Below are 25,555 nucleotides of genomic sequence, written 5' to 3'. Positions count from 1 at the left end.
AGTCTGGGGCTCCATGACCTCAAGATCTCAATGATTATGAGAACGGTGAGGAATCAGCCCAGAACTACACAGAAGAATCTTGTCAATGATCTCATAGCAGCTGGGACCATAGTCACCAAGAAAACAAATGTTAACACACTACACCATAAAGGACTGAAATCCTGCAGCACCCACAAGGTCCACCTGCTCAAGAAAGCACATGTACAGGCCAGTGTGAGGTTTGCTAATGAACATGATAGAATGATTCAGAGGAGAACTGAGTGAAAGTGTTGTGGTCAGATGAGACCAAAGTCAAGCTCTTTGGCATCAACTCATGATGCCGTATTTGGAGGAGGAGGAGGAATACTGCCTATAACCACAAGAAAACCATTCCCACCGTCAAACATGGAGGTGGAATCATTATCCTTTGGGGTGTTTTTCTGGGGGACAGGACAATTCCACCACATCAAAGGGATAATGGACGGGGCCATGTACCTTCAAATCTTGGGGCAGAACCTCCCTCCCTCAGCCAGGGCATTGAAAACAGGTCGTGGATGGGTATTCCAGCATGACAATGACCCAAAACACACAGCCAAGGCAACAAAGGAAAGGCTCTAGAAGAAGCACATTAAGGTCTTGGAGTGGCCTAGCCAGTTTACAGACCTTAATCCCAATATGTGGAGGCAGCTAAAGGGTTGAGTTACCAAACGTCAGCCTTGAAAGACTGGGGGAGGATCTGCAAAGAGGAGTGGGACTAAATCCCTCCTGAAATGTGTGCAAACCTGGTGGCCAACTACAAGAAATGTCTGAACAAGAATTTTGCCACCAAGTCATGTTTTGCAAATACTTATTTCACTCATTAACATGCAAATCAGTTTATAACTTTTTAGAAATGTGTTTTTCTGGGTTGGGAAGGATTGCCTGACCATGTGAGTACTCTGATTGGTTTTCATATAATTGGCCCCACCAGCTCATTCCTGCTGGTGGTCCCACTAGATCATTACTAGAACCAGTCACTGTGCTGGAAGTGCACTCTCAATACAGAAACCTTGACTGTGCATGGATGCATATGGGCGGAATGTGAGTGTTAAAGCCCACCCTCTTTGCCGCTACACATATGCCACACATATGTCACAACCACAATAATAGAAAACAACCTTGCAATTCATCTTACATAAACTTTGTGATAAAACAACTGAAAGGAGAAAGGAATCATTTCTTATGTTGCTGTGGGTTTTTCTTCTATAGGACCTTAGACACTCCAAAGCATTAGTGTGTAATACAGGTTGGCCACCGTACTGCATAGTGTAATATAAACAAAAACAAATGTAAATGTTGTACTACAAATATAACAAGTCTTGTATCATCATTTAGTGTAAATGTTTGATTATGGCTACTTTGCTTTAGATCACCTTGAACTGTATGAGCATACAACATTTTAAAATAAATTAAATAATGTACAATAATGTGTATTGTTACATCATTTGTTTATTTTGTAAATTAAAGTATAACTAAAGGCAAAAATGTTTTTTTAATTAGTTTTGGACAGAGTGGAGATGAATAAGAACACCTGTTGCTACCTCTGCCCCTGTTAGGGAGATTCACCATCTCTATTTGTCCTGTTTACACTAGAACAGTAATTAGAGTGGATTTCCTTTCACTTCCTGTTTTGGCTATGGGACAGGAAGTGAAGGTAAATCTCTCCAATGGGACACAGATGGCATAAAAAACTGTCAGGGGTTGTAACCCTCCCTTACTCTATCCAAAATGAAAAAAAAAAGTTTTGCCTATAGGTCTACTTTAAAAATGGCCATTCTGTTTTATTCTGTAGCCAGATGTGATTAACTACCGGTATGACACCAATGTGAAATGCAATTAGTTTAGTCTCCTCCCAGGTATGTTCCCTTAGGAAGACACTGAGAGAATCCCCCCCCCCCCCCCCCCACGTAGCACCCAGAAGGTGAAAGCGTTTGGAATTAATCTGTCTGCTTCACCAGGAATTGCAATTCTGCAAATGATACTGAACTCTTGGCAATGAGATACACACATGAAAAACATATATGGGAGCTATTTGCCTGCTAAAGGTTTCTATCAATTCAGTTCTGCAATACCTACAGCAAGGGGGATGATATCACTTTCTCTGTTCAAGTTATGAACTGCATAGGGGATGAACTAGTATCCTCTGTCCACCCTCAGCCTGCCTACTAGACAGTGAATGAACAGCAGCAGACCAATAAGGTCATTACTTTGTTCATTCTGCTCTCCTCCTATCCACGTGTTTGTTGTCAGCACACTTGCACACAGCATAACTGATTGGCTCCCAGACTGCTTTTTCCTCTCCCAGTCCAAGCGCTGCTGTATAGAAGATTGTGAGAGGCTAGTATCAATTCAAGTTCTTAGTACATTAGTGGCATTAAAAAAAAAGCTTTTCATTATTTATACAAAGCTGCACTACTTTGTGTATTTTATATCTGCCAGAAGTTTAGTTTCAAGTTAGTTAAAATCTCGGTAATGCATATTTTTTTTCTCAGCAAAAGTATACCCTCTAAATATTCAGTCCCTCTGTTGGCATTGAATCAAAATACAGGTTTGCTTTTGCAAAAGAAGATTGAATTTGTTGTATGTATTTTCTAATTTACAATGTGCCAGAATGTAATTTTATGTTTAAAAAAAAAACAAAACTTGCTAAATCCGTTTCTTTGCAGTGCCCATATTCTGTACTGTTTTGTGAATTAAGCATGCTTTTCAATTAACAGCATTCTGATATGCTTATAATTCTAGATAATTTATGCAATGGAAAATTCCACAAACATCTCCAAGACCTGTTTGCTCCACTTGTTGTCAGATATGTCGACCTCATGGAATCCTCAATTGCACAATCAATTCACAGGGGCTTTGAGCGTGAATCGTGGGAGCCAGTAAAGTAAGGAACCCTTTGATACAATCGGAGTTTTGTAGCAGATGGATGGAGGTTCTTACTCAAATGGAAATATTCATTCTATATTCTCACCAGACCTAAATCGTCTGCCAGCATTTTTGTGCCACGTTTTAATGTGCTAATCAAAATCAATGCTAAAAAATTAGGGGTTGTTTGGCATAATCTGTATTTTTATGTAAATCTATTGGGGATAACATCTGAAATGAATGATAAAGTATGAGTTTTTTTTAAAACTTGATCATGATAAGAGCTACACGTTAGTTTGTTCTTCTTGATTACTGAAAATTATATGGTATACAAGCAATTTCTTAGGTGCTTAGAATGTAAATATGTCAGTCTTCATTTGACCATTGTTGTAGTCAACTCTCAGTGGCAGTTCATTTTAAAAGAAGTCAGGTGTCGCAGAATGAAAAACCAGTTCCTATCATGCCAGGACTTCAGTTTCTTTCAAGGTTAGGTTCGAAGAAAAAAAAAAAAAAACGTATTCAATATATCCCTGAAATACTGTATATGCATATTTCCTAATGTTTTGTCCCAATAAAAATACTGCAAGTGCAAAAATACCCTTTTTTCTTGGCAGATATTCAGTGTGCTCCTCACTCCTCACTGTTGCATTGAAAGTGGTGAGTCAGCCTTGCCTGAGTTTTCCCCCATTGTAGTGTAGAATACACCCCACCATCATGTTATGCGGAGGGGGAGAGCAGGGCTAATACCACTCTCAGTGCAGCAGTGGCAGGGTTGTCAGCCCAAACAGGATTTTAGGATAAATTGGCAATGGCAGATACTTTGGTATTTGCAGCATTTTTAAAGAGACCAGACATGCAGAAATGCACATGCATTACAGAGATGTCTGGTGCATGTTTCTCTTTATTATTATTTTGCCCAGATGTACACTTTAAGAATTGGCAAACTAAATTTCAGGGTGAGCTACAGGTATGTTCAGACCTATAAACTTTTAAATGTGGTAAACAAAACCTACTTTAATGAGAAGGTTTTACACTGTCCTCTATTCTACACCCCCAAATACCATTATTTATATATATATATAGCATAGACATGAAGTACCACACAGTGAGGTTGATTTACGAAAACTGGTGCAAAATCTGGTGCAGCTGTGCATGATAGCCAATCAGCTTCCAACTTCAGCTTGTTCAAAACTTTGAACCTGATTGGTTTCTTTGCACAGCTGCACCAGATTTTGCACTCTCTGGGTTTAGTAAATTAACCCTTTAAATCAGTGATCATCAACTCCTGTCCTCAGGGCCCACTAAAAGGTCAGGTTTGCAAGATAATTTAAATACATCACAGGTGATACCATTTGCTGCTCAGTGATTGCAGTATTCTAGTCTGCATCTCCCCAAGGTAATACATAAAACCTGGCCTGTTAGCGGGCCCTGAGGACAGGGTTGACTGCTTTAAATCACACCATATGTTCTCTTCTCCCGAAAGGAGCTCCAAATAATTTTAATAAAGATATAGTAATTAATATCCCGTTTACTTTAGCCAATGTTAGTTAGCCTACTAGTATTTTTTCAACTTGCATGTACATTACAAAAAATGCAATACTGCAAAATTACTGCATCAGTGAAGACCAATTTTTAGGGAAAATGTCAGAAGGAACCCATAAAGTTAAAGTGGTTGTAAACCCAACCACACACCTTGTACCTACAGGTAAGCCTAGATTAAGGCTTATCTGTAGGTGCAAGAAATATCTCCTAAACCTGTATGGTTTAAGAGATATTTACAATTGAGACGAGCGCCGATGTCTACGACGCATTCGCACCGTAGACAACGGTGCAGGCGCACTGAGCGTGCCGTTTTTCTTAATGGCATTAACGGGGTTAATGCCATATTTCCGCGCATGCGCGGGGACCTGCCGGTCCCGCACGCATGCATGGGAGTGACGTCATCGCCGCTCCGACCAATCACAGCGCTGGAGCGGCGATAACAGGAAGCAGCGACAAGGGGACTTGATGGCGGCGGTGGACGGGACGGAGGAGGACTTTGGGGACTTCGATCGCAGGTAAGTGACACATAATGAGCTAGTATGCTGTGCATACAAGCTCATTATGCCTTTCTCTTGCAGGGTTTTTTTTTAAATGGAAGGGTTTACTTCCTCTTTAAGGCTAACCTCTTTTTAGCCATATCAGTTATCTCATTGGGTTAAACAGTTTTCCACCTATTAACACATAGCAGAATAAAGTGCAGGAAAGGTTAAGAAGCCCTATTAGATTTATTGATGTCTGTGACTCTCCTGGATAGATTTTCCCTCACTGTGAGTGCTATTGACAACCCATTGACTCCAGGAGATGAAGTGAGGGGAATGGTGACCCCCAATAAAATAAAGAACAATCAGCATTAAAAACCCTGACCAAGCTTCTAACCAAAATGTCTTTTGTTGCTTTCTCTGTCCCCATTGTATAAACTTGCTATGTCTTCATTCACTTCAGATGTTCTGTCACTAAGAGGACACAGGCTGCAATAAAAACCTCACTGAGGTTCTAATCATTCCCTGTTCTATCCCTGACAAAAAGAGTTTTGAAAGGAGGTTAGCCTTAACTTTATGGGTTGCTCTTGACATTTTCTTCATACATTGGTCTTCACTGATGCAGTAATTTAGCAATATTGAATCTTTTGTACATGACAATACATTATTAATGCTTGCAGAAATTTAGTACAGTTATTGATTATGCAAAAGCAATAGTTGCCAATGTTTGCCAAAAATATAAGCCCAGACAACCAAGTAAAATGTACATCTAAACCAGACTTATTTTTTCTAGTTTTGTATAAAGTAAAAAGGGAGATTTATCTGTGGTCCCATGTGGGTGATTTTACCTTACTACATGTCCTAGTGACAATGTTATCCCCAGGATAGAACGCTTGGGGAAATATAACAGGACCAGGATACACATCCCTTAGAAATGTAACCTTTAGCAAGGAAATTTTGACCTACCCATGAAGATATTCTGTGATAGTCTTAAGACAAAGTCCAATAAACACTAATGTTTCTTCTATCTACCTGGAGCATCACTAGCCAGTTCCTAGCTGTACTCCCTCATCCCCACTCCAACGTTGTTGACAAAATAAATAGAAATATATCAGGCAAAAGGGGCATATTCAAAATCAAGATCTAACCACCACTTGTTACCTAAAGAGGGACAATAACAATTAACTAGAAAAATCTATACAATAGATTTTTTTTTCTGAAAAGTCATTCAACCAAGGGTTGCCTGCAGAAGCCATAGACTACTTCTAGATGAATTGTCATTTGCCAATCCAAACTTTATCTGGTTCAGGTAAAGATCTTGTTATGTTTGTAGGTAGATTTAGACCCTCTTGAAATGGCCATTGTGAAACCTGGGAAGTCTGGTTTAAATATCTACTATAATGCCTGATACCCTACATGATGTGAACTTAAACCTAAATGATTTATTATTATTTGAATTGTCTTTTAATTACATAATAATATAGGATTGTTGGCTTTTTATACGTTTATAAATATAATGATAGATAGATAGATAGATAGATAGATAGATAGATAGATAGATAGATAGATAGATAGATAGATAGATAGATAGATAGATAGATAGATTTAGCTATTTCTTTAAACATTTTCTATTTTTATTTTTTTTCTGAATTTATTTCAGTGAATGTTAGAAATGTACTTATGGATTTTTTTATTAATTTGTTTAGCAAACACTTAATAAGGCAATAGAGGGGAAATCCAACTCTTTCTGTGTTGTGTTTTAGAAATTCTGGAGATCATAAAGCATATTTATTACAACATGTCTTGAGCCTCCAAACAATGAGGGGACATATGGGATGTATTCATGAGCTTATGCGTCTCCTAATGACAAGTTCGCTTATTTGTTTTAAACCACACTCGTATGTGTCCCCTCTAAAAACATTTTTTTAAAGACAAAGGAGTAACTATTGACATCAAAGAAAGTATTTGTGCATTTTAAAAGTTGTTACATGGAGGATTATAAAGCTGGCCATATAGAGTTCTTCTAGTCACATCTTGGCTATTTATTGGGGCATTAAAATATGTGACTAGTGTTATGTTAAATGATCTGAAAAAACAATAAGTATTCTCACATTCTTTCCAAGCATAACCATTCTAATTCAGGACTTGCCAGTCACCCCTTCCCCCCATTTTATCCACTCCTCTGTATAGGAGCACCTGCAACCCCTAAATATATCTGTATACAAACCAGACAGAGGAGCAACATGTCATTACAAGGCACCACTCCCTGCAGAATTCTTCTGGGGACCAAAGGTAGGGGCAAGCCCACTGACACCCTCGGATCACAGGAAGTAGGTTGAATAATGCTGGGTATCACTCAACTCAGAAAAGGAGTGGGGCAGAATCGGTGTGTCTCTGGGGACAACTTCAGACACTGGGTTAGATGGGTTAGTTAGCCGCAGCTGTTTTTCCGTTTTTTAAGTGTTTAACCACTTAAGGACCGCCCACCGCATATATACTGCAGCAGGGTGGCCTTATTGCTCTAAACAATGTACTCGAATGCGCGTGTCCAGCGGCTGCGATGTCTGCCCGCCACCCACGATCTCTCCTCAGAGAGGCAGAATGGGGATCTGCCTATGTAAACAAAGCAGACCCCTGTTCTGACAGGAGAGTACAGTGAGATCAGCTAGTGATCAGGAACAGCTCCCTAGTACATTTAAAGGAACGATTTTGAGTTTCTCTTTCGTTAAATCACCCCCTGGGTGTAATCATTGACTGAAAACAGGTCTTCTAAAATGCCAAATGAAAACACACATTCCCAGGTACAGGGACTGTAACATATAACACATACTTATCACATACTGTATGTTAGTAGTGTTTTTTCCTTTTGCGGGGGAGGGTTGTAGCGGGGCAGGAATCTAAACTCAGCTGTACTAATGTGATTTTTTTTATGTCAGTTTGAACATCTTTCTTAACAGGAGTTTACTATAAGCATTATGGAGAGAGCCATTTTGTGGGTATTACCATTTATCATGTCACATGTTTCAATTATGTCGCTATTGTGCCTTAAATTATCCTGTCTCCACACAGGGACACTTTTACTCAATAGCTCACCTGTGAAAGAAGGATTAATATACTTAGTTTTTGGCAGTCCATGTATTAAAAACCATCTGCATCTTCACTACTTAGCCAATGCAAGTATTCCACCATCTGATGAATACTTTCTTTCCCCGGCAGCCTACCATGGTTCCATGCTTTAGTGACATATGTGCTGTCGGGAAGTACTACTGTGGCTGGTGGGGGAGCAAGTATTTTACACACTCAGAAGTGTAGAATACTTGCAGTTCAGAGTATTGGTGGCTTTTAAATGCATGGGTTACAAAAAAAATAAAAAAATAAGTATGTCTATGCGTCTTTTATGGGTGATCTATTGAGTAATAGTCAACCTGTGGAGACCCTGTATGCAACTTCAAGGTCCACTTATCTCAGGGAGTGTCCCCACCAATAAAGAACACCTATAAAAGGCTTAAAAAAATTATTAGAAGAGAATGTCACCACGCTTTAGGACGCTTCCTAAAGGCAGTGGTGACATCACTGTGCCTTACTGCTGCCTCCTGGGGCAGATTTAACTTGGATTTTCCAGTGAGCAGCAGGGAGACACAGCAATGTCACTGACACTTTCGGAAAGTAGCAAAAAAGTTGAGGTCTGAAGTGAGAGTTTTTTTCCTATCTTCTTCTAATATTTTATTTATTTTAGTCTATATTAATTGTTTTTTGTTTAGGTGGGGCAGGTTCCCATATAAGCTTCTATATTGAATTTTCAGTTAATTTTAATAAATTTTCAGGCATCCACTCGTTTAAATTTAAGTGATAATTTTTTTTAAAAAAAGGTTCAGCACACAAAATGGCTGCCTTCACTAATTGTAAATTATGAAAAATGTATGAACATTTTTTTTTTCAGCCACGATAATGGTAAACAGTAGTAAAATCAGCTATACAGACTTCTCTATGAACATTTTCTTTAGTATACATTCAAAAATATTAAGCATGTCTTATTCATACTTTTCCACCACACTTTTTGTAATTGATGTTTGCTAAAATCACCCGTGTGGTCACACTGAGATCATTTTATTTCATTACTTACAGATGAGGTTTGCAGCTTGTTTTTGCGATGCATATTAAACTTTGTAATTGTGGCATTTTGTGGCTTTTTTTTTGTGAATTGTGCATTGTATGTGTTTGTTTATTCTAGAAAGCAGATATTATTCCATTCTTCATGCTTCTTTTTGAACTGTCGCATTCTAATTTTTTTGTTATCTTTTCACACACTTGATCTTTCTTTTGTGTTTCTTTCTGAGTTCTTTCTGAGTGTCTCTGTGCTTTTGCTACATCCGCATTGTCATGTTATAGTATCTTTTTCTTTCTGTCTGTTTCTTCCACAGGAGTTTAACAAGTAATCTGCCCAATGTGAATCTTCCAAATGTGAATCTCCCTAAAGTACCTGTAGCCCTACCAGTTAACCTCCCACAAATGCCTAGCTTTTCTGCACCGTCATGGATGGCTGCAATTTATGATTCTGAGTGTGTATTCACTTCACATTAGACCTCATTTATATGTTCAGCAGTCTTAGCATGAATGTGTATTAATTATTTCTAACAAGACTTCAATTGTAGCAATTTTTTTTTTAACTCTTCACATCTTTAACACAATTTTTAAATCATAAAGATTCAATTCAAAATGTTAATAGCAATACAAATAATGGTATTTAAACAAACTAAAATTATATAGTTAATACAATTAAGCACATAACATCCTTAATTGAAAAATACATTTTAACAAAATGAAAACTTAAAATTCAAATGATATATTTAAAAAAATGTAATTTCATATAAAAAATGATAGATATGCACCGTATAAATGGGTTTGCCCATTCATGTCCCAGCATAAAATCACATGCTATATAAAAAAAGAAAAAAGTAATATTGTTTAATGATGTACATATCTAAAAGTGTTGCATTACCCATCAAAATCTTAACATATGTCTGTGTATGTAGATGGAAAAGATTTAGAAGACTTTATTGTAAACTTTCACCATCTGTTAAGTGTTTATCATAATCAAAAATTAAATATGTTCTTTTAAATTATTTGCAGACTTTTGTAAAATATAAGGCCATAAAGTGACTTTGTCATTAGAAAATTATTGGGGCTGCTATTGTTGACCACTCTTTTGAGAATGTCCATTTTTAGGCAGTCGTGGTGTTGTTTTGGCTTCGGTGCTTTCTGAGTCTCTAACCTGGAAGTAGTATAGAGACAAATTTATTCTATCATTCATTTACAGCATGCTGGTTCTGTGACTGAAAAATATTAAAGCCAGACACACCAAAGCAACGGAAGCCCTATAGTTTTTTTATTAAAGAGTCACTTTATTGGTAGACCTTTCATGACAGATAAGCGGAAAATGCCATTACTGATCTTGAGTTCTAAAAATGCAACTTTTTTTCCTGGAGATCCTCTGGTGTTATTTAAAGCCACTCACCCAAAACAAACATACAGATAAGGACTTTCAACATTTCTGATTTTCATGATCTGCATGCTTTTTCTGGGTCAGTAATCAAATGGTGTTAAAGGAAGATGGTCAGCGCAACATCCAAGCACCTAATATTTTTAGAAGGAGCCTAGGAGTGCTTGCATTTCTCTTATGAAAATAATTGTGTAAAAGTACCATCAACTCATGCTTCTATAATGATCTGATACAGATACACGTAAGACACAATCAAGGTTCAGGATCAACCAGTAAAGCCAATGTTGTCCTTAGGTACCCATAGATGTGGGGTTGTGGTATCTCAAGCATGATGATGTAATTTGGTGACATTTTGGTCATTTCACTTTGCCATCCACTGTGTAGAGGAACTACTAAATGAACGGGTTGGGAAACATGTACCAATCCCTGCTCCCCTCTAATAACCTGGTACCAGACTCCTGCTTCTCACTCTGCCACTTCTCTATTAAAAAAATACATCTTAGAGTTGCCAGGCCATCATTTCACGTTTATAGGACCCCTATGTTGAACGTACTATATTAAGAGTTTGCCTTGTGTATAGTCTTATAACGCCTGTACGACCACCTATTTTGAACAGCTTAAGGCTAAAAGTAGTTTAAAAATGAGACCCCATTAATACTGCTCTGGTGCATTGCAGTACATTACTACATACATTTTAACATGTAGTATTTCGCATGTTGACATGTGTTGAGTGAAGTCACACCATTCATTTTGATTGGGCTGCCAACACAGAACATGCAAAAAACTGAGTTTTTTTAACTCCAACACAATGCACAGATGGTTTCCATCCATCTGTGCATTGTTGTGCACTGCCATGCACATGCAGCGGGGTGTACTAGCTGGGTTTGTGGCCATTCAAAATGGCATCCCAGCATGTGTGGTGCCACCTTTAGAGAAGGACTGTATTCTGGGCTGTAGAATTAGTTATAAATATTAATTCTTGGGGAAGTTAGTAATGTATATTATAGACACTTCAGTGTTTGACATTGGACATCAAGTAAGTGATATTATTTGGCCCTGGTAAACTTATAGGGAGATTACTAAATGCTGACTGGTCCAGAATAATACATCGTTTATACACCAATCAGTCATAACATTAAGCTCACTGACAGGTAAAGTTAATACCATTGATTATCTCATTACAATGGCATCTGAAAATCGGTGGGATATTTTAGGCAGCAAGTAAACATGTTGTCCATGAAATTGATATGTGGAAAGCAGAAAAAAAGGGCAAAACAGTTTGTTGTGTATCGGTCTGCTTAGCTGCAGACTGGTCATGATGCCCATGCTGGCTTGTCTACAGCCTAAAGTGCCTACAATTGGCATGTGAACATCAGAACGAAGCAATGTAAGAAGATGGCCTGGTCTGATGAATCATGTTTTCTTTTACATTGTGTTTCGATGGTCGAGTGCATGTGTGTCACTTACCTGCGAAAGAGATGGCACCAGGATGAACTATGTGATGCTTTGGACAATGTTCTACTGGGAAACTTTGGCCCTGCCACTCGTGTGGATGGTACTTGACACATATCACCCACCTAAACATTATTTCTGGGCAAGTACACCCCTTCATGGAAAAATTGATTCCTGATGGCAGTGACCTCTTTCAGCAGGATAATGAGCACTGCTACGCTGCAAATATTGTTCAAGAATGATTTGAGGAACACAATGGGTTCAAGGTAGCATCTGTGGGATGTGCTGGAAAAACAAGTCTGATCCATAGAGGCCCCACCTCACTACTTACAGGACTTAAAGGATCTGCTACTGATGGCTTGGTGCCAGATACCACAGGATACCTTTAGAGGTCTAGTGGCGTCAATGCTGCGACAGGTCAGGGGTGTTAGGTTTTTTTTGGTGGCAAAAGAGGGACCTACACAAAATTAGGCTTGGTGGTCATAAAGTTGTTACTGATCAGTACATGTCAACTGTTTTGTCTGCTAAAGGATATATATTTCTGTTTACTGGCCACTTGATTTAATACATTTGCCAGGAAGGTGATACGTATTTCCTGGTTCAACAATGCAGGTTCCTCTGTCACCTCTCCATCTCTGCCCGATACACTGGGCAATGAATCATTACAATTCCAGTATTTTTGTCCAAATAACAAAATGGTAATGTAGTAAGCTGAACCAGTGAAGACATTGCAGAGTCTTCACTGACTGGCTGAACAAAATTATAAATTCTTTTGCAGGTAAAACAGTAAACAAAAAATATAAGTATTAGCACTGTGCAATTTTTATTGTGTCCACAAACTTTACAGAACATTAAAGCCAAAAATAAGATAGACAGAACATTGCCCTGTTTAGTAGAGCTTACAAAAGAATGCTTTACAGAGTAATTTTCTAAGAGCTTGACTGAATAAAGAGCCCGTGGCTCTTTTAGGAGGAAGGTACTATGGGCCAGATTCACAAAAGGGATACGACGGCGTATCTGCTGATACGCCGTCGTATCCCTGTTTCTATCTATGTGACTGATTCATAGAATCAGTTACGCATAGATATCCCTAAGATCCGACAGGTGTAATAGTTTTACACTGTTGGATCTTAGGATGCAGTACCGCGGCCGCCGCTGGGGGGATTTCGCGTCGTAAACCAGCATCAGGGAATACGAATTAGCAGTTATGCCGATCCACAAAAAATGTTCCCGTCGTTACGTCGCCGCAAGTGTTAGTTTGCCGTCGCAAAGATAGGGCTGCTTTTACAAAGTGTAAACTTAGTACACCATGTAAAAGTATACCTGTCTTTCCCGCGTCGCTTTTACATTTTTCTTTAATATTTTTTTTTTCCCGGCGCAAGTCTTTTTTACCCGTCGTGATTCACAAAACGTCAGCGCGACGTAACTTCGCGCAAAGCACGTCGGGAAATTTGTGACGGGAGCATGCGCAGTACGTCCGGCGCGGGAGCGCGCCTAATTTAAATGAGATTTGCCCCATTCGATTGGGCACGACTTGCGCCGGACGGGTTTACGATACACCGCCGCAAATTTCCAGGTAAGTGCTTTGTGGATCGGGCACTAACTTGGAAAAATTGCGGCGGTGTAACTTAAACCAGTTACGTTATGCTGCGCCCGGGCTATGCGAATCTGGCCCTATATTTTTAATCTATTTTTGTGTGCAAACTAATAAAGACTAAACTAAAGTCTACCTACTAAAGATAATCACTCCAATCGCTCTGCAAGTGCAGTTGCGCCAGAGCATAGTAAATGAGCAGAAGCTCTGCTGGCTTCCATCATCAAATCATGTGCAAGAAAAAATGCTGTTTTTTTCTTTAATTTTTCTTGCAGGTGATTGGGCATTCTTTGCAAAGTGAAGCTGTACCTCATTTACTACGCTCTAGAGTAACTGCACTTGCAGTGTTTAAATGTTTAAATGCACTTTCCAAAGCGCACAGTCAATTTTCCTTTAGTAAATCAACCCCTTTATTTTTTGCTGGTCCAAAAAAACTTCCTTTACACCACATGTAATTGAATTTCTAGTATTTTTTTAAACTTAACGCCAAATAAATAAAAAATGCAAATTTTAATCTAGTTTTGTACTTAACAGTACTAGCATACTGTTGGTATAAGTACCTAAAATCTTTCATAGGCACTTCACTATGCTTTTTGGGAGAGGTATATGAACTAGATAAAATTTTTGAGATTCTTGAGATCTACAAATTATTTTTGAGACAGGAGACCTCATAACCACATTCCAATTATAAAGCATAGTATTATACAATGTGATTTGCGTATTTCATTAAAAACAAACTGGATTGACGCAAATCAACCATTGCAGAATGAAAAACATAGAAAATGTAATATGCCACTTTCAGATTGGCAGCCACAAATCCCATCCCATAATTCCCTGTACTCCAGAACTTAGCTTAAGACAGGGATGGACAGACAAATGTATCGGTTAGAGCTCTGTTGCATTGCTGAGTGCTGTCAGTCAAACACAGGAACTTCTTTACAGGAGGGGAGAGCAGAGGGATGACCCTGCCAATGTCCTGCTGCGCCTTCATGCTCCAATCATCAGGCTGGAGGCAGTTAGCATACCAAGCTTTATTGTTTATCAGTACTAGAGAAAGGTGAGGTAATGTGCCTGGCTATGCAGCATGACCAAAGTTTTGCTATTAGTACTCTGCAGACACTTGTCTGAAACAAATACCCTTTTTTTGGGCCAGCATAAAATTATTCCTTTAAAACCGTATCAGGCTTCACTGCCATGTTGGGGGAAATGGGAGGCTGATATAGGTCCCATAGATAGAGAGCTGGGAGGCGGCATTGGTGTCGGTGTCAGCTGTACAGAAGTTGCTTCAGTTATTCATCCTCAACTGCATACACCAAAACAGTTGTTTACCTGGGAAAGAAGGGACTCCCCTAGTTGTCCTAAATGCAAAGCCCATACTGGGTATTTTATTCATATTATCTGAAAACTTGTTTGCTATTAGGGAGAGGTCATTACGGTTATTATTCAGACATATGATGTACAACTCCCTATGAATCCACTAATTTGCCTCCTGGGGGCATTGGAGGCTGAACATTACACTCCCGTCTACTTACATACTGTAGATCTTACCCGTCTCTTATATTTAGCAAGGAAACTTATAGCACATTTCTGGCTCTCCTCTCTCCTTCCAAGCCATACACAATGGTTTGAGCAGGTAAATAACATTCTTATTAGGGACAAACCACTTATCTACATATAAATTAATCTAAGACATTTCTGTCCATATGGCAGTGTTGGCTCAATGTTCCTGGATTAGCCCCTCCGCAGCTCATCCTAGATAGATTATTGCAAATGTAGGCTCAATTATTGTATGGTTCAAATAGTCGATTGAGCTTGCTGGCCTAGAGCCTCGTTACAATTGTACTTTTGCCTTACAATGATTTGCATACACTGAAGGAAAACTCTTATCTAGTTCAATGATGAGATTTTGAGTACATTTTTAATTTTTTCTATGTCACTCCAACAATTTGTTGCTTCATGGTGTGTTATTTGTTAATATTTTTTTTTTTTTTTTTACTTTACTGAACCCTGAGATGAGGTTCTCTGGCCCTGTTGCACAATATTCATTGTTTGATGCTTTGATAGACCTGAAAAATATTTGTAACCCTCTATACCTTTAATAAGCTTTTACCTTTATTTAAAAAAAAAATTATTCCTTTAAAAATGACCCAACTTAATCTAATTGGCTGTTAAAAAATAATTCACATTTTCTGAGTTAATGCTAATTTCTAGAAAAAAATCCCTGCAATGATAATTTTAGAACATAATCTGCCCCCTCCCTAATAAAAAAAGAAAATAAACATAATAACTACAAATGCCAACATTAGTGCATTCATTTACATTTTAAAATGTCCTTTATTTTTGGCCTTTATCTTAATGCTAAAATGATATCACTAGATTTAAACTATAATAAACAATTAATGATGGTGATAAAATTATTATTCTAATAATTGTAAACTAACTAGCATCACATGAATGTTTATTAAACAGATTGGCACATGGCATCAGCTACACATCCCATCTTGTGGCAAAATCTCTATATATTTAATTTATTCTATTGTGATTATTACAAGACAAAGAAATAAATGTCATGTTCATGCTATGATTACTATATTGGAGAAAGGTAGATTAGGTATCGGTAACTGAGGCTTTTTCCCCTCTCTGTGCATGGTGTGTGACACTGTTTTTTTGGAAAAGATATAAACCAGTAAACTGAGCATATGATGGCTTTAATAAATCAATGAAATCCAAATTAGGCATGGGAATCATTTCAATTGTGACATTAGAAAAACATAAAGAAGAGGAAAAAACGACAAGAAATTTGAAATAATTCTGAAGGCAGATGGGTGTCAAAATGTTGTAGCAATAGACACCAATTATTACATTTGTGTGTATTCTGTGATTTAAAACATAAACCTTTATCGTTCCAAAACTCAATTTAGATTTCAAAAATATACATTTTTCCAAGCGTTCATTTGGAAGAGAACTGTTCGCAGGATGCACTTGTAGAACTGAGACACCTACATAGCAAAATATTTACCATCATAGAGCCAAACTACCTGGTTGAATATCTTTTGACGCGCCTGTTTTCCTAAATTACCTTCACTGTCAAGGCACAATTTATTTTTTCCATTTATCAGATACCTCTTTGAGTAGTAATATGACTTATTCCTAAATCATAACTTTTGTTGAAGCAGGACCTCAAGATCCTTGGCATGTTGGGAGTATGATTTTATTTTTCCGCCCTGCAATAGCTACATGTGCATTTAGCTATGTATTGCTCTGCAGCATTAACTCAATGCAGCTGGCATCTGTCATAATAGAAACGCCTACTTTAATCTGTTTCTATAGAGGATGTCAGTACAAGTGGTACTGCATGGTGTGTATAACATCTGATAAATTGCTGTGTTAGCGCTAGTGGTTTGCGAGGAGGGAATTCACTTTGAAAGTATAATTGCAGAGAAAAAAAATGTTGGAAATAGGCTAATGAACATGAGTTTCTGCATATGCTAAAACATTTTCATAAAATCATTGTATTTATTAATAGTATGCTTAGGAGGTAACTACAAAACACCATAATAATAATAATAATAACAATATTAATAATTGGTTTATTGCAATTCCAAAGTCAAAATGTCTTTATACATGTTTTTATTTTATTTTTTCATCTTAGAAGTTAAGGTGTTTTTTTTTTTTTGCAATTAAAATGATGACCTCGCTCACCACTAGTTAGCACAACCTTTTACCTAGTTTGAATCCTTTTTAACAGTATTCTTACAGACATGCATGGAACCCTGATTGTTGACAACTGCTTACTTTAACGTGGTGGTCAACAATCAAGGATTGTCTTCCCCAGTTTGTATCCTTAATTTTAATAACTACATACAGTGATGTGATTATTAATTAAGGACGAGAATTGCTTACAAACTATCCAGTTTTGTCTAATTTTGTTGTGTTTTGCTCCAAACAAAATTTAGAATAGAAGTAGAAACAAAAAAAATTGCAGCCCCGATGTTGGAGATGGTAGTTAATTTAAGTGCCATAGTAAAGGATAACAGGACAGACTCCACAGAAAATTCTCTCCACATCGGGCTGTGTGTTAATCATCCATCTAATAATGTTTTCTCCTGTTACCCTATCAGTAATGGATCAGCCACATCAGAAGACTTATTTTGGAAACTTGATGCCCTACAAACGTTTATTCGTGACCTCCACTGGCCTGAGGAAGAGTTTGGGAAGCACTTGGAACAGCGCCTTAAACTGATGGCAAGTGACATGATTGAGTCATGTGTCAAAAGGTAAGAATACTTTTTCTGGGTGTTTGCATGAAGTGTGGGCTAATCTGAAAAGTTTATTTTTGACAATAAAAAATGAAAAATTGCTACCAACTGTCTATTCCATAGTGCAGAGTTGAAAATGTAATGTAGACTGAATGATTTGTTGGCACACTTTTCATAACTAAAACCCTCTGAGCCTTTGAGTCTCTGTATACCTTTGATTGCATTCATTTTTGTATATTTTAATACTAACATGGTAGCAAAATGTTTCCAATTTTCTAGACAAAAACACTGATCTTTAACCTTCTTATGGGCTGTACACACGACTGAACATGTCTGCTGAAACTGGTCCGCGGACCAGTTTCAGCAGACATGTTCGGTCGTGTGTAGGCACGAGCGGGCAGGATTCCAGCAAACATTTGCCCGCCGGGCCTTTTTCCAGCGGGCAAATATTTCTGGACTTGTTTTAAAACAGCCCGCTGAAATCCTGCCCGCTCGGACATGTTCGGTCGTCTGTACAGACCTACCGTACATGTCCGAGCGCCCGCCATCCCTCGCATGCGTTGAATGACTTTGACGCATGCGTGGAAGCATTGAACTGTCAGGGCCACCCACGTTGCCGCGTCATCGTCGCGGCGACGGCGCGGACACGCCCTGTGTATTGTTTACGCGCAGATTTCTGTATGATGGTGAGTACAGCCACCATACAGAAATCCCCGGGCAGACATGTACGGTGAAAACGGTCCGACGGACCGGTTTCATCGTACATGTTTGCTCGTCTGTACCCGGCCTTAGTGTGTATATATTTGAATATTCAGAACAAAACAATAAGGTCCCCAAACCATCCTCAGTGTACTTGTATTCTGGTAGCACTGTGCAATATTGGTTGATTTTTTAAAAGGTCTGGAGAGCACAGGCACCACATCCTGTACTTATGGAAAAATGCAAAGAGATTTTTAAGGTGCCAGACAGATACAATATACTACATCATACTTTTAAATCCATACCAATTTATATAAATATATTTCAACAATTTAAAAAATGTGTCATAAAAAATGTTTGAATATAGATCACATGCAATCTAGGTATACAGTGCAGCATTTTCTGCTCAACATGTTTCACCAAGATATGGATTCTTCAGGAGGCTCTTGAATTACTGTACAAGTACTTTGAACAGTAATTCAAAAGTCTCCTGAAGAAGCCATCTCTTGTTGAAACATGTTGAGCTGAAACCACTGTACTGTATACCTGGATCGCATGTGATCTATATTCAAACCTTTTTTATGACAATTGTTTTAAAGTGTTGAAATATATTTAATAAAATTGCTGCGGATTTAAATGTATTATGTGGTATATTGTAACTGTCTGGCACCTTAAAAATGCATTTTTCCTTAAGTATTGTATGATTTTTGTTCTGCGAGAAACTGGAAATCATCCAAAAAATTGTGTTGTTAATCAGACTTCCCCAGATGCAGTTGTACTATTATTAGTCCATTCCATCACAGGGCAACATGTACAATCTGTTGTTCCTACCTCAGTTTGGGTTAGTATGTTTATTCTTATGGCACTATATAACCACAAAAAATAAGAAACTCTTTCTTGTTAATTAACATGTGCAATCTACACATTAAAATCTAGATTCTTCAAAAGCAGAAAAAAAATTACTACTTATTACATTTACTACTGATACAGGCTTTTAATTATTAAAGCTGAACTCCAGGTTTACTTTGCACAGTTGTACATGTTCCTCTCCTGTGCTGAAATAGCTTACTCTGATTTCACTGTACACTGTGAGCTTTTCATGGTGTGGATTAGAAGCTGCAGCAAACCAACTAAAATGCCTACCTCATTTCCTGGCTGGAGGATCTCCTGCATGTTTTAGCCGTTTTCTCCTGAGCCTCTTCCATTTAAATTAAATTTACATTTTTTTTCAGTCATGGAGTCATATGTGAGCATTACTTAAATGCAGCCTCATCTAAAGCCTCATACACACGATCGGACTTCCATCTGACTTTTCTGTGAATTTTTGACCGAAGGGGCGTTGGTCGTGAACTTGGTATGCATACAGACCGCAGAACATTTTCAGCCAACATTCACCAAATAACGTGTTTTTTCAGCTCTTTACCGCCACCCTTTGGGTAACTTCTGCTACTGTTGTCTGATGTTTAGCATTGGTTCTGAGCATGCTCATTTGAACTTTGGATTTTAGTCCAATGGACTTGTGTACACACGATCGGATTATCCTCCATCGGACATTTGTTGTCAGAAAGTTTGAGAGCATTCATGGGCAACTGCATGGGCAACTTCTGCTATTGTTGTCTAATGTTTAGCATTGGTTCTGGGCATGTGTTTGTATTTTGGATTTTAGTCCGATGGACTTGTATACACACGATTGGATGATCCGACGTAACACATTTCTTGTCAGAAAGTTTGAGAGGATGCACAGCAAACTTTTGTCTTTGGAAATTGCGACAATTGTCCGATGGAGTATACAGACGGTCAGATTGTCTGTTAAAACACGTCCGTCGGTCCTTTGTTGTCAAAAAGTCTGATCGTTTGTATGGGCCTTAAGAATGTCTACTTCTCCAGACTGACATCTATCCTTTAAGAAATTGTAATATTTGCTTGAATCCTAAGAGCCACCAGTCCACTGCTTGTATCAGGTGTTGGGGATCTTAAAAGAAGTACTAATGAAGTGTGCTATGACGATTTCAGCAAAATATGTACATCACCCTGCCAGCCCCTCCTGCCATCTATGTCTTGCCTGCATTGCACCAAGGAAGGCTACATTTAAGTAGATTAAACTCAGTTGACCAGTGATATCATTGCTCCTTCTACCTCCCCAGCCAGATTTGTATAGAAGTATGGGTGTCTGCTAGCCAGGTAGAAGTGACATCACTCTCCTGGTTATGCAGTGCTTTGGCCTAGTGTTTGGCCACTAGATCCAACACTGCCCGAGGGTAAGAAGTCACATGCTCCACCAAATCCTAAAGTGCTAGGCATTGTGGTCGGCTGAGGAAAAAGGCAACTCCACTGAAGGTGAATGAACAGTAACAGTGACAAAGATACAAGCAATTAAGGGCACATTTGCAGCTAGCAGTGGCAGTGTTTTAAGTGGAGAGCAATGCCAGTTTGTGGTCAGGAATATGATCCTATGTGAAATTCCAAGTAATGTTGACCAGTGCATCACTGCTTGAGAATGGGCTGAGCATGGTGGAGATTATGCAAGAAATGATAATTGTTACCAACAGCCCTGTGCCAAAAAGAAGAATAAGGGGGTAGACAGACAGTGGATCAGACTAAGATAGAAGGACAGGTGAGATGGACAAAAGTGGAGGGTATGGAAAGGCAGAATGTGGAACATGGCTTGGGTACCTGATTCTATACTCTGTCAGTGCACGGTATGGAGACCATGTTTTAAGGAATTTAGAATGTTTATTGCTCAGAATGGCCCTATGTGTGTCATAGTGCTCATTATTTTCTGCTGAAGATAAAAGTTACATAATTACATAGTGTATAAGGTTGAAAAAACACTGGTTCATTCAGTTCAACACGTGTGTGTGTGTGTGTAAGGCCCCATACACACGAGAGGATTTATCCGCAGATACGGTCCAGCGGACCGTATCCGCGGATAAATCCTCTCGAGGATTTCAGAAGATTTCTATGCGATGGCGTGTACACACCATCGCATTGAAATCCGCGCTGAAATCCTCTGGCGATGACGTGTCGCGCCGTCGCCGCTATTATGACGCGGCGACGGGCTCGACGCTGTCATATAAGGAATTCCACGCATGCGTCAAATCATTACGACGCGTGCGGGGAATCCCTTTGGACGGATGGATCCGGTAAGTCTGTACAGACGAGCGGATCCATCCGTTGGAATGGATTCCAGCAGATGGATTTGTTGAGCATGTCAGCAAATATCCATCTGCTGGAAATCCATCCCAGGGGAGATTTATCCTCGGATAAATATCCGACGGAGTGTACACACCATAGAATCTATCCGCAGAAACCCATTTGATGGGATTTATCTGCGGATAGATTCTATGGTGTGTATGGGGCCTATGTGTGATTTTTATTCTCTAACAATTCCCATTTCCCTCTATATTCTGCTTCCTGAGGAAGCCATCTACATTTTTTTAAGTTGTCAACACTCTTAACTAGTACCACCTCCTGGGGGAGCGAGTTCAGCATTTTTACTGCTGTAATAGCAATTTCACAGTCTAATGCCGCGTACAAACGATCGGGTTTCTCAGCAGTGAAAACACCGCAGAGAAACTCGACTGGAAAACTGAGCACCGGCTTGGTCCCTTTTATCCGTGTACACGTGGCCGGTTTTCCCAACAGGTTTTCTCTTGGTCGAGAAAACCGGCCATGTGTAGGCTCCCTAGCAGTGTTTCCCTATGGGAAAACTGGCGAGAGAAAAAACGTTGCGATTCGCAAAGAGAAAATTTAGAACATGTTCTAAATTTTCCCGTTGTGATTCTCAGCGGTTTTCTTGATGGGAAAACTGCTGGAGAGCCTACACACGGACGATTTTCTCATCCAAGAGAAAACATGACAGTTTTCCAGACGAGAAAACTGATCGTGTGTACGCGGCATAAGGTTAAACTTTCTTTCTTCTTACCTCAAAACATGGCTGTGTGTCTTCTTTGGGGACCTTAGTGTAAACAGTTTATTATGGTTACTGGAGCCACATATATGTGTACATTGTAATCGTATTCCCAGAGTTAACAACTGTATTCTATGTAATAAGTCTTCATGTCTGAGGTCCTGCATCTCCCTTTTAACATTGTTGGCCTTTTTTGATTTAACAAAATGTTTTCTAAGAATTGGTGACCAAAACTAAACTGCATATTCAAGATGAGGCCAAACCAGTGTTTTGTATGGGGGGGGGGGGGGTTGACTGCTTCCAGTCTTTAGTGATAGTTTTCCTGGTGGCTAAAAATATTAAAGTTACTAGTTTTAATTTGTGCTTGTAAAGGCAGAGGTTGGTCTATTTATTAACGCTTACCCAAGGATTGTGGGACAATTTTTGATTCAAATGAAGCTGATTATGTTATTTACCCATATCCAGAGTATTTGTGCCTTTGGACACTGGAAACATATGTGGTAGAGCTTGCTGTATTCCCTACAACCCCAAAAACATAATTGTGATGTGCTGGGGGCATATTTGTCTATGTAGTCAAGAATCTTCTCTGAAAAAGCACTTTATATGCATTTCCTTAAGCCAAAATGTTGGTTGAACATTTTGCTATGGCATTCCAGATTTTGTCTGTGTGTTTGGGAATTGGTAGGACCCTAAAATAATAAGCAGTTTTGGAAGGTGAGAAATTTGGAAAATATGTATTCTGCCAAACCATGATACGTGTATAGAATGCCAAGAGGTTGAGTTTCCTGGAGAGGTAAGGGTAGTTTGTTTTTTTATAGTGAGTCAAAAGAAGGAGTGATATGAATAGTTCAATAAGGCAGTGTTGTAGACCAAGTGAAATTATATTTTGCTTGAAGGAGTTGGAGATTGAGGAATATACTTAGCGCTTTTGACTTGGCCTTATTGACCAGGAGTTCCAAGATGGTCACCAATACTAAATAAGTTGGGCAGGGTGATGTGGGGAGAAGTAACTTTCAGAAGGATATTTTCAGCTTATAACATGATCATGTGGTGTGTATTCGAATTTGTGGCCTCGGATTCAAAGATTAATTTTAATCACAGCAGCAAGGAACTCTAATGCCACGTACACATGATCCGTCGGAAAAACCTTGGATGGGTTTTCCGACGAAATTCCATTCAAGCTTGGCTTGCATACACATGGTCACACAAAAGTTCTCTGAACTTTGGACCGTCAAGAACGCGGTGACGTACAGCACTACGATGAGCCGAGAAAATTAAGTTCAATGCTTCCGAGCAAGAATGCGTCAAATTGTTTCCAATCATGCGTCGGAATTTTGCACGTCGGAATTGCTACAGATGATCGGAATTTCCAAATGGAATTTTTTCCGTCTGAAAGTTTGTAGACTAAAATAAAGTCAACCTTGTCAGGTTCCAAGGATTATAATGGTGAGTTTGGAACAAAAACTGGTTGTGCATAGAAAGCTACAATCCCAGCTAAAAAGTCACCATAAAGCCATATTTGTGGAGATATTTTTCTTATAAATATTGTCAATGTGGTTATTATTCATGATGATATTAAAATGCACTAAGCATTCAAATGGCACAAACTACCAGTGTCGTAAAAAGGCCAACAGTAAACTGCCAATTTCATGTGTTTGTTTTCTTTTCTAAAGTTTCTGATCATGCCTTTTTTGACCTCTTAAGATAGATTGCTATTTATTTGTTTAATCCACCCCCCTACAGCACTGAATGCTTTTTTTACAGATAATGTTTAGTAATTAGTGTTCCCATATTTTGAATGGCCCAAAGCAGAAATATTTAATCCATCATTTATCACTAAGTGGCTAAGGGAAAGGCACGGCCCCTTTAATAGCTAACAGGCAGTTTCCAGTACAGAAAAATAGACCTTGAGAGTTTATAATTATATTTATGGTACACAAACAACACAAAAATGTTGTACTTTCTGTCATTAAGTAAGTGATCTGCTTGGTGCTGTCACATTTTATGATAATTTATTTGGGCAGAGAATATTAAAATACAGAATTTGCCACATTATCATAGATCTTTTTAAAAGACAATTATCTAATTTATTGTAAATATGCAAAAGTATGCATAGACTACGGGCTTTTTTTCCGCCGTCACAAATTTCCATTTGTTTCTTGGGGCATATTATGAATTTGATTTGTTAAGAATATCTGAAGACTTACATGATTATTATTGGCATCTAAGAACAAGACGGCAATCTAGCCACTTGGAACCTAATTGAATTTAATCATGTTGGGCAGTTTTGTAGCAGCAGAAGCTTAAATTGTAATTGTTACATTTTTATTTTGAAATAAAATGTTAAAACCAAGATAGTACAACAAATAATGATTAAGAATGATATTTATTTGCATGTTTTCTTTCTACAGACATATAAAATAAAATGAAGCTTTTTTCCAATCAAATTTCAATGCAGTTATTAATAACTAACGATAATAATACAAGTATACATCAGGAGTAGTGGTGATAATTATTAAGTCGTTAATAATTGTTTATACAATTCATCTTGAAAATTTAAAATGTTGTTAAAGAAAAATATAAAGCATTTTACTTTAAACAGATATACTATGACCTCATCATTTTAATGTTTCAAGCTGCCATCATTAAGACACAATGACATTTTAAATTGATCATAATGTCATACAGGAAACTTAATTTACAGATTTTATTTTCATCTTCTGAGCTTTATAAATTAGGATAGATTGGACTAAATTTAATAAAGTGCGAAGTGAGTTTAAATGAGTTCATATGTGGTGAATGAAATGACTGAAGTGGGAAGAGGAGTGGTGATGTTCATTTTAAACATCCAATCATGTGCAGTGGAAAGAGGTTCTTCACATAATAAAATGTTCAAAGCTAATAAAGTTTCAATTCACTTCCCTTTACATTTGCGTAACTCTGGTCTATATTTAGCTCACTACTTTCTGTATAGTTTTCCGTGGAATTTTAATATGCAACAGATTCTCATTAATTGCCTTAGGCATTGTAGTATAGTAGAATGTCTCATTTTGGATCTGTTTTGACTAAATATCCACTGAAGGTTAAAGATTGGGATTAGTGTACCTTCCACTATATTAAGGTGGGTCGAGAGTTTACAGATTGTTTGTATGAATGCTAGAGGGGTGATTTGAGCTGTAGTGTAGTATCTAAGCAGCTTTTTAAAATAATAAAGTGACTTGGATGCTTAAAGAAGCT

At 38.2% G+C, this 25,555-nt stretch overlaps 1 protein-coding gene across 41 annotated transcripts in view; it reads left to right on the top strand.

Annotated features, from left to right (window-relative positions):
- CADPS (calcium dependent secretion activator) overlaps window positions 1–25,555 on the top strand; it is a 553,237-nt gene that overhangs the window by 416,216 nt on the left and 111,466 nt on the right. For 30 of the 41 annotated variants that reach the window (XM_040359125.1, XM_040359131.1, XM_040359134.1 and 27 more), the window contains 3 exons: window positions 2,761–2,902; window positions 9,326–9,463; window positions 17,572–17,727. In XM_040359125.1, the coding sequence (XP_040215059.1) occupies window positions 2,761–2,902; window positions 9,326–9,463; window positions 17,572–17,727 (436 nt within the window). The remainder of the gene's footprint in view (window positions 1–2,760; window positions 2,903–9,325; window positions 9,464–17,571; window positions 17,728–25,555) is intronic. The other 11 variants (XM_040359139.1, XM_040359135.1, XM_040359166.1 and 8 more) reach the window with 1 other exon arrangement.

The sequence above is a fragment of the Rana temporaria genome, chromosome 7 (genome assembly GCF_905171775.1).
Source record: "Rana temporaria chromosome 7, aRanTem1.1, whole genome shotgun sequence".
Lineage (NCBI taxonomy): Eukaryota > Metazoa > Chordata > Amphibia > Anura > Ranidae > Rana > Rana temporaria.
The sequence above is the reverse complement of the archived record's forward strand: the minus strand, read 5'-3'. Positions and strand labels throughout refer to the sequence as shown.